Genomic DNA, 20,459 nt, shown 5'->3' on the forward strand with positions numbered 1-20,459 from the left:
TATTCCACTTATCAGATAGTAGAGACTGACACATCTGTGTTCCACCAAGGATTGTGGAGCTTACAGACCCACAATAGCTAAAGATCTTATGTATTGTGGCAGCTACAGCAGTCTTTTAGATTGGGTGCTTTCTTTATTTGTTTTTACAGTAAGCTGGCATTTATCTCACAAGTACCTTTGTTACAACCACGTGCTAATGAAATCCTGTCTCACCCCTCCCTAACTGACCAGGGGGTGAACTAAACTGATCTAAAAGGGACAAGATCTCTGGGGTTCTCAGTCTTCACAAAACTCCTCCACACATCCTCTCCACAGGGACGACGAGCATGCCCTGATCCTGCAGTACTGTCAGACGCTGGGAGGGGAGGGCTCCCCCTGCAGTCAGCCCCAGAGTCCTGCCCAGATCCTGCAGGCCGTGGAGAGGGAGGAGCGAGGCGAACTGGAGCGGATCATCGCTCGGCTGGAGGAGGAGCAGAGGTAGGGCATTATATTGTATGTCTTTTAAACAAAAACTTGAGAGAATTCAGTGTGGGAAGAGGCCGGTTGAGACCCAGAATATGGGGGAAATGTCGCTTGTTTCTGCACAATTTTGACATTTAAAACTAAACTAGTGTTTATCTTTTTCTTCTCTTAGTCACATTTACTGTTACTCATGGCTTCCTGGTGTCATGTGCCCATTGTCGCACTCCAGTGCACAATAAATAGACATGCACACCCTTCCCGTACCGCCAGCCTGTCTCACACGCCAAGTCCTTCCCCGGTTTGATTAGTAAATGGAGATGGCTTAGAGACAGAGTCACTGTACAATCTATTGTTGTAGAGATGCTTTTGCACAGCCAGTGGCTCGACTGGAGTGATTTAACACTGATTACCCACATACACAGGCACTCCGGGAGAGAGAGGAGGGGAGAGAGGGCTTTACTGCCAGGCTCATAAATGCCAACTTAAGTAAAGCACTGCAGCTTATGGTTCTGCACTGAGAGGAAGGGAGGTGCGGGGGTGAGGAGGGAGTGAGGCAAGAGATTTGGCGGGGGGGGTGTCCTTTATGTTTGTCTATCCACTTCAAATAGGATTTCACCGAGAAAGAAGTGGCAAACATGAGAGCGGTGTTTTTGTGTGGCACCCACAATGCCAGGGTGCCACACACAAAAGGGAAGAAGCTTTTGAATGCTCTGTTCGAGAGTCCCTCAGGAATAAAAATAATAACAACAACATCGAATTACATATTTGTAATAATTATGCAACCATAGGAAATATTACACGAGAGAGACGTCCCGACCTCTTGGGCTAGTGGTTGCAACATGCCCAGCAGTGAGGAACACAAGTCCTCTGAGGCCAATTTGTACAAGGCCTCCAGGAATATAACTGTCAAACTAATGGTTACACATGGCTACAAGTCATGCTACTTAACAAGTATAAAAAATATTTTAAAAAACATTATAAGGGGATCCTAAAAATGGTATAATAAAAACAAAATAATATAAGATATGTGTGTCTTTTGTATCATTTCTTGATCCCTATTTCTAATCCTTATTTTCCAGGACCCTGCAGAGGGAGTATGAACAGTTAAAGGAACAGCACGGCCAACGAGGGGCCCCTGCTGGAAGCCCCTGGGAGTCAGAGGGCCCCTCCACCCACCCGGATGAGGCCGATCTTCTAGCAGAGGCAAAGCTGCTGCGACAACACAAGGGCCGCTTGGAGGCCCGCATGCACATCTTGGAGGAACACAACAAACAGCTGGAGTCTCAGCTCCACCGCCTCCGACAGCTACTGCACCAGGTGACATAACACTTACACTGATTTGTTGGACAGTTTTATCCAGAGAAGCCACAGGTTATGGCTGAGAGGAGGCACAGATAGATATTCATAGACTCATATGTTGTCAAAATAGTCATCCCTCAGAAAAAAAAGGGAATCAGGGTTGTTTCTTGCTGTTGTGGATTTCTCCAATGACGAGTGCAAAGTGGACTGGGTGAAATAAATTCAAGCTGCATCTGTGAAGGGGCCATTTGCAGAAAGAATGGCTGTAGTTTTGGTGCTTAGGAGACAGAAAACAACATGGACAAGAATGATAAACATACCTTTATACATAATATGCAGACCAGCTAGCCTCATGTGTCAGCTTTAAAAGGAGGACCTTATAAGCGAGGTTTCAAAGTAACAAGAGACAACTAAATTTTTTTTCCAAAATTGAAATGGTTTCCAAAATCACACCAGTATCTATCAAAAACATGCACAGTGTATCAATAAAAAGGAGTCACAAGGTAATATATAAGTTGCCTTTTCTTTTAGTTCATTAGGCTTGTTGTTGAGGAGCAGCAGGGCAGTAATCACAGTTCACAGACTCACTCACACACACCAGCTGGCAGGGCTGTTTCAGTGCAACTCATAAAATAAAAAAAATAAATAAAATTAAATTAAACAGTGAAACACTGATACAGAATGCGTCCAATAAATTAAAAGGACTCATTCAAAGTCATTCAAATAAATCATCAATGTAAATATGTATTTGTGCACACATTAACCCCCACATAGAAGTCCATATATGTCTGTAGGCAAAACGTGATAACCCATTCAGTTTTTATCCTTAGTTGTTTGTGCCTTTGAATAACAAAACCTGCTCATCAATGCTCAGATGAGATCCTAATCACATCATCACCATTCTATCCCGGAGTCCAGCATCCATCTCCAGCCCCTCTATCAATAACTTCCAGATTTGTTTATGCGTGGCCTAATTGCTCACCGAGGTTGGATTGTTTGTGCCAAGTGAGAAATGCACAACCCTCAAGCCAAACAAACAGCAATCCTGACAAATCAGACTGAGCAAACACAGGGGGCAGGTATTGGCTCTCTGGTAGCTGTGGAGCTGAAAGCGCAGTAATAACTCACAACAAATATGGCCTGAGGAAGGCAGCTGACGTGAGTCGGCAGATTTTTAATGGATGAAGATTAACATTTTGACAGAACAAAGGTTTTTTCGTGCACACAGCCTACACTATATTGGAGATGCCACTCCAGTTGATGTATAGCTGTTGTATATAAACAGATTTTGTATAAACAGTATAATTTTTTGATATTAGAAGTATCAAGGCTATCTTTGTAAGTACAAATCTTAGGTCTTGAATCTTGAAAGGTAAACGTGCTCATTAGGCAACATGTATTAACATTTATGCAGCATTTTATTGTTGTAGGTGGCCAAAGTGAAACTAGTTTAAGTATTATCTTGTTAAAGTAGATTCATTTATAAATATGTGTCAAAAATAAATTTAATGTTTTCTATATAAATTCTTAATGTAGAAAGTAACTAGTAACTGTAATTGTAAAATGTAGCGGAGGAATTCACACATTCATCCGTACATTGCTCTACTCATATTGGAGTTGTCAAATTTCTTGTACCGTGTCTTAGCACTGTATATGTGTAAGTAGATTTTTCTGCACCACATCCTGAAGTGAAGTGATGCTAATTCTGACAGACAAAGAAAATGCAAACATAATAGCACGCACTGCATCCACACAAACATCCCCACTCTAAATAAGAACTTCTGTTGTCTGACATTTGAGTCCCCGGAGTCCTGATGGTATGTCAACATGTCTTTCCATCAACCACAGTGTTAATGCCAAGCTGGAGAATAATAAACTCCAGCCAGCTTGATGGCACGCATTAAATCCACACTCCTCAAGGCTGACCACAGCCCTGACCTTAGCTATTCTAAGATAAGCCTCAAGACACCGGCTGTGCTCTGGAGACGTCTCCAACATGTTAGCCTTTACTAGTGCCGGGGGCACCGGGAGATGAGGGAGGAGGAAGAAGAGGGGTGATGCAGGAGGGTAGGGAGGCAACATTGATTCAGTTTCTTGCAGTTGAAAAGCTAAAGGGAAGAGGGAAATGTGGGATTCTGCTGTAAATGTCACTGGACCTCAAGTATTTGCTTCTGTGCATCAGAGCAACAGAGCATGTTTTCAGCAATTGATCAACTGTCTACAGTATTTTAGCTACAAAAACCCTAGTGTCTAATTGATTGAAATTGTATTTTTTTTTTTTTGGAGTAACTGGGCTTTTTCTGTAATTGTTTTGAAAAATTGCCTGTTTCATCAGACTTTTCTTATCAGCTGTGACTTGAATCAGAGATATTTATTTATCCTGCTTATTTATCTTAATCATACAAATGAAAAAATTGGATCACACATTATCAGTTTATCTGTGAATCTGTGCCTGAATGCTTCTCTTTTCCTGGAACAGTGTTTTCAGTTTATATTCAAAACATTTCAGGGCACAGATTTACTGCAGACCAAGTCTGCTTGAGCTCAGTAGCGGACATCAAGGTGAGACTACAGAATAGGGCGATCACACAGACAACAGGGGGAAAGCAATTTGAAGCAAAAGAACAGTAGTGCAAGCTGTCACAGACAAAACATCTGAATACCAACACTGTTTTTGGTAGATTATTGTAGGTCATCTGTATTCACTCCCTGCTGCTTTAGCACCTGTGGTGGCCGCATTAATGTCAGACACATCAGCCTCAGGTGAGATGGATTTTTCTAATGTGAGGCTCAGCTACAGGTGTTAGGGCAGAAACCAGTGGATAGAAAGGCAAGATATATAAATATAAACTTTCATATCACATTACACAGTGTGTAATATCATGGGCATAAGAATATTTATCTGGACAAGTCATGACCTTGATTTTAATCTTTCATGTTGGCAGTTTGTTTACTGTTGCACTCAATGAAATCCATCAGGATTCATCAATTAGCCAGAGCGCTAAAACTCTGTGAAGACGTCCTTTGAGGTCTTTGACTGTGATTCATTCTGTGGCATGTTAAACTAAAGTTTGGGACATTGGCAGAGACATGTTGATGAGAGATGTTTTTGTACACATGACAACAGCCTCATTGTGCCGCCCTCTGGTATTCCCTTGTCTCCGCCTGCTGCACTGAAGCACGACTAATTTTGAAGTTGTCAAGTGGATGCCAAGCGGAATAATTATGTTATAATGATGGACTTTTCTTTTTTGTTTTCTGCTCTCTCTCCTCTCTCTCCCTCTCTCTCAGCCGGAGGTGGACTCAAGGGTAAATGGAGTGTCTTCTCCCACTGCGCAAGATCGAGGGCCTCTTACTGAAAACTCAGGTGAGACAATCGAGCTCAAAAAGACTTGCAAATCCAGACACAAACACTCATGCTACTGTTGATCTTGATATATGTAGATCTGTCCTTGAAATTCAATCACTGATGGCAAAAAAAAAGTTTGGCAGGTACACTGAAAGTTTGAACATCACTCACAACACAGAAAAGAATCTCACACTGTTGCACTGCAAATGGAAACTTGTTGCTCACTGTGTTGTGGCACCATGTTAAAGTGTGTCCATGGTAAACTGAAATCCAGCCTCTCTGTGTATGGTCTGTGTGTGCGTGTGTGTGTGTGTGTGTGTGTGTGTGTGTGTGTGTGTGTTCAGATGAGCTGCTGGATTCCCACAATAGCAGCTCTGACCTGGCAGATGTAATGGAGCAGATTAACAACTCCTTCCCTGCATGCAGTCGTAAGTTTCCCTCTCCTCCTCCTCCTCCTCTTCTCTCCCACCGTGTCTTCTCAGCCTCTGAGGGCAGATTTGTGTTCCACCACAAGGTCGCTGGTCAGCAGAAAAATAGTGCATGCCACTCCGTTTAACTGTTCATACTTCATCCCTCACAGGGAAAATTCATCTGTAGGGTATAAGATGTGTGAATTAGTTTTTACCCTCCTTGAACAGCAATGTTTAAAAAAATTGTTTAGTTTCACCCAAATGTAATTCGGTAGACTTCATTTCTTTTACAAATTGTAGGGCTGCAACAATCCTTTACATTTACAAATAGTCCTCAGAGTAGTTTCTAGATTAATCTTTTGGTCTATAAAACAATTTTCTCCACCACAATGTCCGAAAATACAAAATGATGCCTTGTTGATTCCAAAAGTCCCAAACCCAAAGATATTCATTTTACTAATATATATGGCAAAGAGAAACCAATTAATTACTACTTTAATTGATTGATTGACTAATGGCTAATGTGAGTTTGTGAATTAACATACATCTACTGAATTTGGGAATTTGTGTGCAACCCAACACATATCAAACTGTCTTTGCAGAAGTTTCAGAAGTAGTTTTTCCCATTACAAAAAAAAATCACATTTCCCCTCTCATCTGCCTAGATAATTTAACAGATGTTCCTTTTATTGTTTTTGTTTTTAATTAATTCAGTAGATACACTAGTTTATTTTGTTTATGCTTGTCAGCACTTTTTACATCTGTGACATGCTCTGCCATGGCAGCATGACAAGGCAGAAACAGAAACAGAAAGGGGAGAAACTGTGGTATTTTCCTGACGCAATCAACATAATTTACAATTTCAACCACACTCATCATCTGTCTTTCGATTGTCTCCACTTCCCCTCACTTCTTTTATCAGTCCCTCTGTCTTCGCCTTCCTCTCTCTTACTAGCTCCTGCTCTGCATTTTTCTTTTCTCTTTTTTACCTCATACTGTCATTCAGCTTTGTTTGTGGATGGTGTGTGTGTGTGTGTGTGTGTGTGTGTGTGTGTGTGTGTGTGTGTGTGTGTGTATGTACGCTTTGCAGTGCCATGTATAAATAATGGCATCTCGAGCAGCTGTGCACTCATCTGTAGTCATGAATTCAAAAGGTCTTATCCTGTATTTCAGTGAAGAGTGGTATATAGACTTTTTCAGAAACTGGAATCATTGTTTGTGTGGTGCGTTCAGGCTCCTCTGCATTGTGACTGTGCTTTTGATTCAGATGAAATACTTTCTCAAATAGACAGATTTCACATGCAGCTGTGAGGTTTTGTTTTTTATTACCATTTTAATTTAGTATTTGATATGATCAGGAAAAAACCTTAGCCCCTCATTACTCTTTATAGCAGAATTTGATAGAATATCCACCTCAGGGGGATGTTAATCAAATAGAAAAATAAATACAAATCTTCGAAAAGCGAGTTAGAGCTCACTGACTTTAAATTGCATTCGAATTTTCAGAGTTGAAACTCCTATGAGTCCTTTAGTTAAAAATCCATTCTAATCTGGCAGACGCTCTGGCAAGCGTTATTAGCATTTGGTTACTGCACAGCTCCGAGGCACCGGGACCAAGCAGCACAGAGCTGAGTGTGTGCATGAGTATGTGGGAGGGACCCAGAGGCTGATAATTGTAGTGTAGACTTATGAAAACAGAGCTGAACTGGGGAGTTCAAGTATTAAACTACTCTATTGTCTCTTTGTTTTATCTCCCACAGCCTCAAGCCTCTCCTCAAGGCCACAGGTAAGACTGAGTATCTCCACACTTTCAGACACACAGCAGTACTGTAAATCAGTCTGTGTATTCGCAGCTTGTATGGAAGCTCCTGTTGTCTCCCCGACTGCTCTATTGTGTGTGCTTCCGTGTCAGTATTTTAGTAATTGGTAAAGGTGAGAGAAGTTGGAGCAGAGCAACATTTTAGAGGTAATTACAGCTGCTGCCACAAACATAGTCTCTTCTGTAGCCTTCACCGGCCTCATTCTTGCACATTTGGTGGCTTGTGTGAAAGAGATGGTTAATGGATCTCTGGGGAGCGCCATTAGCAGCTCGTCTCATTCTCTCCCCCTCGGTCTGAGGCCAAGGTGCACTTTGGGACAGAGTTGTTGTGAGAGCTGTTGCCGCCGACCTCTTCCCAGTGTAATTATTTAACCCACCCTGGTGCCCCTCGTTCGCTCCATTCCTCCTTCCTCTCTGTGTCTTTGAACTGCTCGGCTTGTCTCTTTACACACAGCCAATACCTTCACACACCAGCTCACCTCCCTATTTGCTATTAAAGCATTTGTGGTGACTGTTGCACATATTTTCCCTTTGATTTCTACTTTCTTCTTTGATGACCACTGCACTTCAGCCTCTCGCTTTCAGAATTTACATCTCTAAATTTCATTTAAATCAGCTCAAGTTTAGTATGATACTGTATAGCGTCCATAATATGCACTTTGTATTCAGTGCATGCATGAAATGAAGTGAATGACACTCTGCTTTATTTTATTTTTGCTTTATTTATTTATTTTAGTCAGCCTTTTAATCTTTTCTTTTTTGCATTGTCCTTGGCAAATACTGACAATACACTTTCTGCTGATTTTCACACAAAGGCATGGGCGAATAGGCTTAAGTGCCTAATTCCATTCCTAAGAAGACAGCTGTGTTTTGTAAAATCTTTCCTGCATCATCCACGCCCACCTCCTCCCTTTCCTCCACACCGAGCTCCTAATGGGCTGTAACTGGCTTGAGGGACTGCAGTCCATTTAACAGCCTTCAAACCCGATTACTTTGTTCGAACTTTGGATGTTTCCGCACAGTGATGTCTTGATGAAAAGAAATGAGGCAGGTTCACCTGCTGCACTTGAAGCACTAACTTTCCCTGGGTCCAGTTGAACCCAAACACACACCTATTTGCACCGACGTGTTTTAAAATGTATAATTTTGTTGTGATGATGGCTGCATGTTTGTGTTCTCTGTTTTGCAGGTGATGTGAGGACAGTCACCACACAGGATGGTGCGTGTTTGTGGTTGCACATGTGACTGCGTGCACCTGTGTGTAGTGAGTGTTAGAAGAGACAGGACCATTCCCAAACAAAACAACACCCCCCCCCACCTACCCTAAATCCCAAAGACGCACAGGACCGGACAACTTAACTACTTTTACCACCTTGTCTTGTACTATGCAAATTGTACATTTTATAAACTGTAGATTGTACCTGAACTTGGTTCAACATTTGTCAGTGGTTTGTTTAGATATGCAGATGAGTATATGGACATGGGGCTTTGTATAGTAAAACATGCTTCTTGTTTTTCAGAGGGTGGTTTGGGGATTTGTGTTTCGTTAAAATAAATAAATTCTGCCTTCACTGGGAATCAAACTTTTTTTTTTTTTTTTTTTTTTTTTTTTTTTTTTGGTCATTCCACTGCTTTGAACCCTCCAGCCCCAGTTGCTATTGTCAATGGAAGTAGCCACAGATTTAGTTGCATATTTGGGAGCATTCACAGTTCCTGAGTAATAACATTCAGAGGCTTAAAGGTTCACTTTGAAGATGTAGACTGTCACAAGCATCTGTTTTGTTTTCAAGATCTATCTCGTAGCATGCTTGATGTCAAGTTCCCCTTTAAAGCATTGATATGCCGGCAGACTTTGTGTCGAGTGCGATTTGTTAATGTAAAGTTTACCCCTTCTGTGCCTATACAGTTTGTCATTCCACATGTGGAAGACGAGGTAAGAGTTAATGAATTAAAGTGGGACTGTGTATAAAGAGAGAAGTTTCGGAAAATATAGATTTAAATCTAAAGTTGTTCTGAATCTGGGTTTGTAAGAGGCCCGCCATCATTATGTAGAATAGCTTTTTTTTAAAAAAAGATATATGTTCAGAAATCAGAGGAAAGCCATGATTGCCTTGCTACCTCAGACTCATAGACACAGTTTTGTTTTTGTGGTTCGTAAACTTGTTTAAAACCGTTGTGATCATTTACAGAACATGAACAACCTGGTTTAGCATTCTAAGCTTTAGCTTACTGTATTTGTGTACACTGCAACGAGGAGATACCAAGTAAAAAAAAAGAAGTTATTATTACTGTACCACAATGAGTCTGTGGCCTGCTGAAGCTAGCCACCCGTTACGACGAGTATTACTTTATCTGTTGTTGGTTTTTCCACTGGCCTTCTAGCACTGGTCCCTCACTGCGTTGTGTTGTTGTGCTATATGCTATCCTGTAAAACTTGTGAGACTGAACAACACTACTATAACCTCTGACTGTAGACTGATGATGATGTTGGTGATAATTTTAATGATTACAATCATGATGAACCGTACCATGGCAGAACTGTGTCGCTTCTCCTGAGGTATGTAAAATAGATTGACCACACTACGTGTAATATGGCTATGTTGTTTTATTCTAAATAAAATTTTTATAACAAGTATGCTTTCAACCTCTGCTGTTATTTTTATTTATTTACTGTGTTGAATTGTTTGGACTGTAATGGTACATAGTTGAATCACTTCACTGAATTTCATACACACTGATCAGAAATTCATCCCGCTCCTTAAGGTGTTTCATATGCAGAGCTTGCCCCCTGCATTTAAAAGCATCCCATGCACTCCAGCACACACACCTGATTTGAGGAATATAGGCCTCATTATGGCCAACTCAGTGTCATCTAGCCAGGACTATACCATTATTATTTATCAAAGGAACTGATCATGCAGTGAGAGGTTGTATTATTATTACATGTTTGCAGTGAACCTGCTGAGCTGTAACGGAAAACTCCAAAATGAATGATGAAAGATAATTAGCCTCTTTACCTCTTAATCCAGCCCTTCAACCCCCCCCAATTTTTCATTTGATTATTCATTACCCACTTGTAGCTGCATGCATTAATTATTCTTAAGGATTGTGTGATGTTCGATTAAAGACATTTACCTTGGTCTTGCTTCGCTGTCTTGTCACATGCTGGTGGTTATAAATCAAATCTGACTGCACAAGTAATTTCATGGTGTAAAACCAGCTCATTTTAGCAACCTGTCAGATTAAAGTATTAGACCACAGCAACCTCAAATTGGTTGTTTCCTTCCTTTAACTTCTCCCTCCTGATCTTACAGTTCTTTCTCTCACTCTTTATTCATCACAAAATGTTAACAAGCGAGTCTTCGCTGTATAACTTTCTCCCCTCTACCACAGTTTAGAAGAAAAGCGATTACTGACGTATCAGTCCCCGGATCCATTTCCATCATCTTCTGTTGTGGCAGATTCACCACAAAGTAATTCACGGAGATGACTTTTCCATGCTGGGTAGGTTCTCTCTTAATAGCGTTCCCCTATCATCTATGGTCCAGCCGTTCCGTAATACGCTTCAATAATGCAGCAGAAGCAAAGTGGTAGTGCACCCTAATTGGATCTGGGGCTACTGTATGTATTCTGACTCCTTATAGACAGTGTGCTCACATCCTCTGCACTCCCTGAGGTGCTTTAATTAGTCTACAACTCAAACTTCTGTAATGCATTGCAGGAATTGGCTTTTTTTTTTTATAAGTAACAACCTAGTATTCTCAAGAGAGAGGTGGTAGTTATTCCTTACTGGATTCCATTGCAAAAAGAAGTGTACTCGTATTGTTATTAATATTAATGTGACAATTAGGCTATATGTGAAGGCGGATCAGGTTTAATTACTGTAACAGTCCAATGTGCTCATGTGAAACTTCGTCCAAACAAGATTGCATGAGTTATCAGCAATCTTTCCAAAGTATTTTAATCCTGCTTAGAGACAGCCCTCTGTGACTTAACACATTAGACTGTCAAGCTCCAGTGAAGTGCAGCCTGCCTGACTTAGCATTCTGCTGTACAAGAACACAGCTCACATAGTGGATGTTTTAGTGAATATATGATAACAATGTAAGTGAAACTCTCTTGCCCTCCAAATGGAGGTCAAAGGTCACGTTCAGCTACAGAGCATTGCACCCTTGGAGCTGGTAGGAACTGATGGATGCTTGCTCACATTTAAGACTGAACCTTGAGGAACTCATCCGGGCAGGTTTTTGTCAGTCTTAATCAGACAATAAGAATAAAGGCTTACTGCCACAGGAGCCTCCTGTGGCTATAATGGTCATTATATACAAAATTGTTGAATGAATCAAGAACGTTGAGACAATTTTATTGAGGGTGAAATTGTGACTTTCACCTTGAGGGTGCTAAGCTATAACTTCTATCAAAAAGTTATAAACTGATCTTAACTCGAGGTCCATTTAGAGACCGTTGAAAAGATTTAATTGTATCACATGATAATCTATCTATTTATCTATCTATAGAGAGAGATGATGATGATGATGATGCTAATGGACATATCAAGCTGTTTAGTATTGTTGTAATGCTAGTATTTTAATTTATGTACTACGGTTTTGAAATGTCTGATCGTTTGTATATATTTGTTACTATTGTTATACCCTGCCTTTGTTGTTCATAAATAAAGATTAAAAAAAAAAAAAATGTTGTAATGCATCTTCCGGCCAGCTCTGAGCACTGAACTCAATTAAGGATCGTGCGCCATCTTGGATTTCATTTGGGTATTTGCGTGTAGTTTAAATATTTGCTCCAAGTTGGATTAAATGTGTTTTTTGTCGCTGTGCACCTGCCAGACTTTGTTGTTCTCGCCTACTAAGTCACAAAAGAAGTTTTGCCTCCAACCGGATAATTGGTTATTTTTAATTCTTCCCGTTTTAACGCGTTAGTAACTGACATTGTCCGGTAACCCGACCTTTGAAGTGTGGCGTCGGTACTGAAGTTAGCCGCCCTCCTCCATCAGTTGGAAGTGTTTCCGGAGAAAGGTGAGTCTGTGCTGAGTGCTAAACTTGCTCTATGTTTTATATTCCAGGGCTTCCAAGTGTGGTTCGTTGTGTCTTTATTTATTTTTAAGATATTAATTGAGTACGGCATGTTGTTGTAACATGCTAGTTTGAAGACAAGCTAACAGCTAGCTAGATAGCATCCTCAATGATTTAGTTTTGCTCAAAGGAGCACAGCCCAGGAGCCCAGTATCTTCTAAAGTCGTTGTTTACTCAGTTTTCTCAGTTTTATTTAGTATATTAGGTATATAGCCTCTTCCTGTTCTTTTTGTATCGTGGCTTCACTGTTGGTGTGGCTCAGGGGATGACAGTGTCCTCTGTTTGGTTGTTCATCCCCCAGCTGTGGATCATTTTTGTCCAGATTGGAATATCCCAACAGCTGTGGTGTGGATAGCAGTTAAATTTTATACAGGCATTCATGACTTTGGGTACAGCCACATCATCAGATCAACATTTCAGTCTAATACTTCGGATTATGACCAAATACTACCTCAGGTGTGTCTTAATGTTCAGCATTAGTTAACTAACATGTTAAACTAAGAAGTTCACCATGGTCAACATTTCTCTCTAAACACTGGCATGTTATCATTGTCACACAGAGCATGTTGTCATGTTGCCTGTGAGCTGTCATTGTTGAGTACAGCCTCACAGAGCTGGTAGTGTGGCTGTCATACACACATTTCATTCAGTCTATTTTATGCATGCGTCGGTCATTTTTAGTTTTATTATTATAAACTAAGATAGCTGCTATTATGTGGTGAAATTGTTACATATTGGTGTCAAGTAAGACATTAATTATCTGTTATTGTATTGATATAATTGCTTTTATTTGATTTACTGAGAGCTCAATTTATCAAATAGTTTGTTAGTTTGTTTGCTCTTTCAGCTCAAAGCTTTGCTGAGAAGAGGTGTGTGTGTGTGTAGAGGCCCAGTGTCTGTGGCTGCTGTTCTAATTTAATTTCATTCATTTTATTATATAGAATAAACTCAACCAATTGGAAAGTCAGGAAGCTATTTCATCATCAAACTTCGAACAATGCAGATTTTGCTATGAGGTGTTGTAGACCAGACCAGCTTCACATGCATGCAAAGGTGAGTAACTAAGCAGATAACCTAAAGTGTTGCCTTTAAGGGGCACAGCTAGAAAATTTAGGATCCTCATGAAGAGCCTGACAAAAGGTATAATGCAATGAATATCTTAAATCCATGTATTCTTTATTTATGACACATTTTGCACTGTTCCACATTTGCCCCTGGTATAGTATTTGTGACCTCCTTCTCAGTCAAACCTTTACTCTGGCCTAGTCAGTATTCTGCTCTGCGTGCAGAGCTAAACTGCACTACAGGTTCTCTTTTATCACTTATGAACCTCTCTCAGGATACCGGACAGTATCTAATGTATTTAATTTCCTTGTCCCCTTATACTCCTCTGAGCATCACCATCTGTGATCTGCTAATTATTCTTTTTGCTGTGGGTAAAAACAGACTACAACGATTCCTCCAGGCTTTGGGCGTATGGCATAAGCTGTCCGCAATCAATCAAACCGTCTTTCTGGATGGGACAGCAGTAGTGATGGTGCTGGATGTTTATTTTTTCCCCTTCCTCTGCCCGTTTCTCATTCATGCAGCAACACTGGCTGGCATGCAGATCCGTTCGACAGCTGCCCCCTTTGATCAGATGCTTGGCAGGCAGCGACAGAGCTGGTGCCGATGGTATGGGTGTCTTGGCGGGTAGCTGCCCCTGGCACAAGGCAAGGATAGGGAACAGATGTTGATGAGGGGGGAGGCAGGACACTATAGGACCTGTGCGGGATATGGAATATGGGTGAACCCCTGAGAGACGGAGTCAGGGAAAGAGAGGAACGGATGAGTACAAGGCAAGAAACCTAGAGGGGAGAAGCCAAAACGGATCAAGAGGAAAGCCAGTTTTTGTTTTCATCATTGCTATTATGTCAGCAGTTGAATCTCTGTGATGCTGACACAGTAGTCCTCTATGTAAATGTTCCAGCTTACACAAACTTGAGTCAAACTTGTATCCTAATGAACCTTCCAGCTTTAACAGTTCCCTTGCAGTACTTATCTGCTAAGGTTTATTGTCCTCAGTGCACCCCACAGCTTCAGAATATGCTGAGTTCACATGGTGAGTTAGCATTAGCACCATATTAGCTCTCTCTTTGACAATTAATTTTAAGTAGCTAACTGCTTCTGGACCTTCTTCTGGCAGGGCATTGACCTAGGGTTTTGGATGCTTGAGGGAATATTCTGAGCATTTGTCCCATATCAGCATTTTCTTCTGCTGGCTTTAAAAGAAAAAGAAACAGGATATATCAAGTATACTTCGATATATCACATTTTCAAGTTTTAACCCTCTACTGTCACTCCTTTCACTTTTTACAATTGCTAGATTATTTTTTCTCTTCTCAAATTTAAGTCCTCATATTCATTTTCACTAATTTCTCATAGCTTCCAATTTTTCTTGAGTGTCATGTCATCATTTTGTTATCAGTTGCCTGCCTCCTTTATTCTCATATTTCAAGGCAGTCATATGCAGTAGGTTATTTATCATCCCTCTTTCCACTTGGCTTTACACAAACAGATACTGTACACATGCTTTTTGTATGCTTGGAATACACTAATTTCACCTGTCTGTTGAAGCAAGAATTTTTAGACTGTTGAATTTCCCACACCTGTAACTGTATGTAACAGCCTCATTCATGATGCCTGGTCAGGGCCAGGGACTAATGAAGGGAGACAAACTGAAATTGGTGTGTCTGAAATGGGAGCAGTGGGAGGTGCGCAGGGAATCAGTCAGTATCTTCCCAGTTTCATTACACCATGGACCATTAGCTTCAGGCAGGTCATTGGCATTCCTGCTCACAGCATTTAGAGCCCTGCTGCCACGATGCCAGTATGAACCAATCAGGCCACTTGTAAACACAGAAGACAAGGTGCTAATGAAATTTGATGGGCATTTTGTGTTGGCCGTAGAGAGGCTACTGAATGATTTCTGGAAAACACAAACTGAAAAAGGAATTGCTAACCACAGCAGCCACATCTATTTTGTGCAGAGTGATAGCAGTTTGATTTACATATTTCTCTGTACAGCATGTGTGAGTTGGAAAGTTGTGGCAAAATATCCCAGGTGTTTTTCCTCAAACCCCTAACTTTCATAACAAACCATCTGCCAGAGGCAAATCTTATGCTCATCACACCTCTGTGGCTGACAGGTTGTGGTAGATGCACCACAACCCCTTGCCACAATCCTGCAGATTGTGAATGAGAAACACTGAATTATTAAAAGTGTTCATTGTCACAGTGCTCAGAGCCCGATTGCCACAACACCCGCATTCTGCCTTCAGTATATTACTATACTGAAGGCAGAATTCATGTTATAGAAGAATTGGTTGAATTTGAGAGGAAAATGTGATCTGGAGTTATGTGATCCATATTTTGAAATTAGAGTGGAGAGGGCATTGTGAAATACTGCAGGCGCCATCATTTTTAATCACTTTTGCATAATGATACTTGTTTTCAGATGATTTTCTGATGTTTAAATGGGGCTGAACTTTTGGCATGCTAAATGTGCTCGCAGGTGTTTTGCGTATTGTCACTTTCATAAAATGCCCAAAACAAGTGTGATTGAATCTGTGGCTTTACACGATGTTCCTCGTGTTTATAAAACAAAATGCGCCTGCTGGTAGAAAATCCAATAATGTATTCACCTCCATGCTAGACAGGTTCTGCTACCCGCTCTAAATTAGCCTGAGGATGTGTATATGAAATGACATCTTGACATCGTCTCTGTAATGGTTCTCTGTAGTAAATCTGTGTTGTCAAGTTTATTAATGAATCAACTATACAGTATACGCTGCATATGGTACAGCTTTATCACAATTGTTTTATAGAAAATAAGGGGAGAAACAGATAAGAAATGCAGATCATAGCAAGAGACAAGAGAAAGAGGTTAGAATGGGACGATCGTGTATTTTCAGATTGTTCGGTCTTCTGTGTTTAGAATATTTTAGAATCAAAATTAGATTAGAGTGTTTCCATAACATTAACTTACTGCAGAGTGCAAAGCTTTTGTCAGCTGAAAAAATGCAGGACTCGCTATATCAGATTGCATATAGCGCATGTGCCATGTTTAAAGTTCTGGAGCTGATTTACATCACGTTCATCATTTCATTTCTGCCTAGTTAACAGTTCCTTTCCCAAAATGTGACTTTACAGCAATTTGTAAGAGCAGAGAGCAGACAGAGATGAGTGACAGCTGGAGCTGGAGGAGCCCTCCTTCAGATGTGTGAGGGAACCTACACACACTGGAGGGAGCAGAGCTTTGACAGTGTTTTTTAAAATGACATTATAGATGATAATATTATATTCTAGTTCTAAATTTACATTACTACTGGATCTCCACAGAAGACTGGATTTTTTTACGTTTCATAAAGCTCTGTCGCTGCCTGCCATGTTTTTACTCCAGTATTTGGATATTTCCCTCAGTACACCTCCATGTAGTACACAGTACATGTGTAGTGTGTGGATTTCAACAGGGTAGCTGTTGTGTGCTTACCGGAAGAAATGGAAATGCCTCTGTTTGCTAGCTACCTAGCAGTTGCATTATCCCTCTTGGTATGCAAAAAAAAAAATTGCCTGGCTATCATCACATGGTAATCATCTCCTCAATTCTCAATAGTCAATCCGATCACAAATCTGCAAAAGCATAACTGAGGTGACAATCCGAACTTCAAGAATAGTCAGTGGATGAGAGCAGTACACGAGTGTCTGACTCCTCAGCGAGAGAGAGAGAGAAACTTGCTCCACAGAGAAGAGGCTGCATGGGAGAGAGCTTTTCCCCAAATTCTTTTCAGATAATGCATATTCCTTTTGACAAATGGGTTGCTAATGATCAAAACACAACTCACTCAGGCCTTTAAAGAGGCTGTCAAATTCAGCTGGCAGGTTGATGGGAGGAAGGGGAGTTGTCATGTGTCAAAGGAACAGGTAACTAAGCTACCAACTGAGAAACAAGGGAGAAGATGTCAGTGAATAATGGAAGTAGGAGTTTTGCATGAGAGTGTTTTGATATACTCATTTGACTTGTCACTAAAGAGTGTGTATAGCTGTGAGTGTACATATTAGTGTGTGCGTTTTGAAGACCTCAAAGCTGCAGTTTTTGTTTGTTGTTTTTTTTGTTGCTTTACCTTTGTCTGATTGACTCAAAGCTTCTCTGTGAGTTCCTCTGTCTAGCCTTAAAAATGCATTGTGGTCCTTCTGAGGTATAACTTTTTCACTGGACACACCATAAGCAGAAATCAAAGAGGAAGGAAAGGTAAGTCCGGTATTAAGCTAACAGCTGGTGGCAGTCACTTCTGATTGAGCCCATCTTTATCATTTCTATTGAATAAGTGAATACTGAATCACCTGTGATTCATATTCCTTACTTATATCCTTGGCTTTGTAATACAGTATGTGAGCTGAGACAGAGAGTCTTCTGCTTGGGTTTTAGATAGTAACTGAAGAAGTAATGCTTTCAATTATCTGCCAGTGAGTACAGGAGCTATCTATCATTGGCCTCCGTCGTGTTCATTTTCTCTAATTGGCATTTCTGTTGACTGCTGGTTAGAGGTGATTCTTTCTAGTTGTGCAACCTGAGGTGTTAAAACTCTCACTTTTCAGTATTTCCTCATGCTCCTCCTCTTCTCTTTTTCCTGCCTTTTTTCCCTGTTCTCCTTCTTCTCCAGCCTACTTTCTGCAGATGTTAAGCTTCCTTGATTGCTAGTAGTTTTTAAGGTCCCTCCTCACTCTAAGTTGCATCTAGATGTTTTTTTCTTTTCTCTCTCAAACTACGCTGTCTCTCCTTCCTGTTTCCCAGTATCACGTCTTGATGAGGTTGATGACCTACATAACATCTTTCTGAGTTAACTGTACAGTAGTTCCCTTGCAGAAAACAAAATCAAATATCATTCTGTCTGTTAGGTGTGACTGTGCACTGTGAAACAAAATAATGTCCCTATTAGCAAGATTATAATACAAAAATTGATACAGTACAGAAATTTAGGAAGAGTACAGATGCCAGAGTAAAATCAGGGTACATCCCCTATTTCAAGGTAGCCTTTACACAAACTGATTGTTTGGCTCAACAATTTAAGTCCATGACCACAGCAAAGCAATGTTGTATAGTATTAGTTCTGTCCTAAAGTGTGAGCAAACTGTTTACGGTTTGTTGTTCTCATGATAAAATGAAAGCTCATGGCTGGAATCTCAATCCCAATATCTCTCTCTCGCTCCCCTTACATGTCTGTATTCCATTAGTCATGCATGACAAGAGATGCCAGGGAAAGTATTATTGAAACCAATCTGCCTTAAGGTCCAGGGTTTCCTTGTTGCCCATTCCTTTCAATTGCTGTAGACTTAATGAGAATTAGCTCAGAATCAGGCTGCAATACAGATTGCATTTGGAAAGCAGGTTATTCTCTCACAGGAAGAGGCTTGGGATGACACGACACAGCACCTTGTTTTTGTTCCCAAATCCGCAGGTGAACAATAGATGCTGTGCACTGGCATCAGCTTAACCAGAGCTGCCAGTCTTGTCTTCTCTGCACACTTTTCTGCTGACAAGGGACAAGCCAAAGTGCAAAAGTGGAGCAAACAGCTAAATATAACATAAACCTGTTTACTGCCCAGTGATCAGTAATGTGCCCCTGTGTGAGTGCATCTTACAGTATGTCTGGCTTTGAGAAAGGTTTGTTTGTGTTTTTACTTGAATTAATACAAACACAAATGCAGTTGAATCAGCTTATATATTATGTGCTTTGATGTGACACAGAGCTTTGTTTAGCTGTGTGCAGTTGTGGGCCTGAGTATTGTTTAGGTGTATTACAAGTCTATAGCTTTGGGGGTTTGTGAGCCCTACTCTGGGAGATATCTGTTCAGTCTTTCCATTAACTATTGAAAACAACATCTGCTTTGGAGAATTCCTTGTCAAGCTCTGGATTTTGAATCAGTGAAGAGGTTTGAAGAGCCATTTAATATGGGCTCCTGCCGCAACCGAACAGTCAGAATGCACAACGTTCGACTTTGGGAATATAAAAACATGACAGATACTGAAGGCCAGGAGGTTTTTAAAAAGTTTGACAAATTACTAAACCCAAACTCTAGCTGAAGTTTTTAAAGACAAAAACGTGTGGATGATTTCAATTTGCACATTAGCTCATAGTCTTCAAGGGAGAGCTTAGATATGGATTTCTGGGGAGGGCTCTCGGAACATGATTTCAGCTTTGTAATTAAAATTTCATCAAGTAATGAAGCGAACCAGAGGCTAAACGAGCATAAAGGTTAATCATCTGTTCAATAGCTAGAAGGTCAGACTTTGTGTACTTTGGATTATGTGAGATATTAAGTGTGTGAAGGCTTCTAATATTGGCTGTGCACTGACATGAAACTAATGGACATGTTAAGTGTGAGCTCTGACAAGCATTGTCGATTAAAGGTTAATTGTTAATTATCACAGTGCATGGAAGAAACACCAGCAGCACAGCAGGAAGGAAACAAAAATTGTTTATGACCTTGAGTCATTGTGAAAGCGAGCTTCTGTGACGGCCTGAGAGGGAGAGAAAAAGGGAACGTGCCTGTGCTATGTAATCTATGTGTGCACGTGTGTCTCTGCATGAATTCAGCAGAGAGACAGTCTTATTTCCTCTGCATGCTGATTACCATGCAGCATTTGTGCCTGTGATCAAACCTACTGTAGGGTAAATGATTGCAGGTGAATTAGTTGGCCCAGAGAGTCTTATTGGGAATCACCTAATGGGCCATATCCATCCCCTGCATTAATGAATCTCTCCCCTTTTCTTTTCCCTTTTCGTTTTCCTCCACCACCCTCAAACTCACATCTGAAATTGTGTTTATCCCTCTCCCACATTTCTCTCACTCTCTTGCACTGATTCCACCACTTTCCCCACCTTTTTTGTCATTGCACCACTTTCTCTCATTCTACCCCTCTCTCTCTTGCTCCCTCCTCTTTCCCTCATGGCTTTGTTTTGCTCTTCCATGTGTGAAGAAAATGCTGA

General features: G+C 40.7%; 1 protein-coding gene across 1 annotated transcript in view; it reads left to right on the forward strand.

Annotated features, from left to right (window-relative positions):
• Positions 1-9,974, forward strand: part of LOC108880895 (dystrophin-like) — a 169,394-nt gene extending 159,420 nt beyond the window's left edge. The window contains 6 exon segments of the mRNA XM_018672611.2: positions 316-477; positions 1,542-1,779; positions 5,053-5,128; positions 5,455-5,538; positions 7,281-7,306; positions 8,529-9,974. Of these exon segments, the coding sequence (XP_018528127.1) occupies positions 316-477; positions 1,542-1,779; positions 5,053-5,128; positions 5,455-5,538; positions 7,281-7,306; positions 8,529-8,537 (595 nt within the window). The 3' untranslated portion in view covers positions 8,538-9,974.
• The last annotated feature ends 10,485 nt before the right edge of the window (positions 9,975-20,459 follow it).

The sequence above is a fragment of the Lates calcarifer genome, linkage group LG7_1 (assembly GCF_001640805.2).
Source record: "Lates calcarifer isolate ASB-BC8 linkage group LG7_1, TLL_Latcal_v3, whole genome shotgun sequence".
Taxonomy (NCBI): domain Eukaryota; kingdom Metazoa; phylum Chordata; class Actinopteri; family Centropomidae; genus Lates; species Lates calcarifer.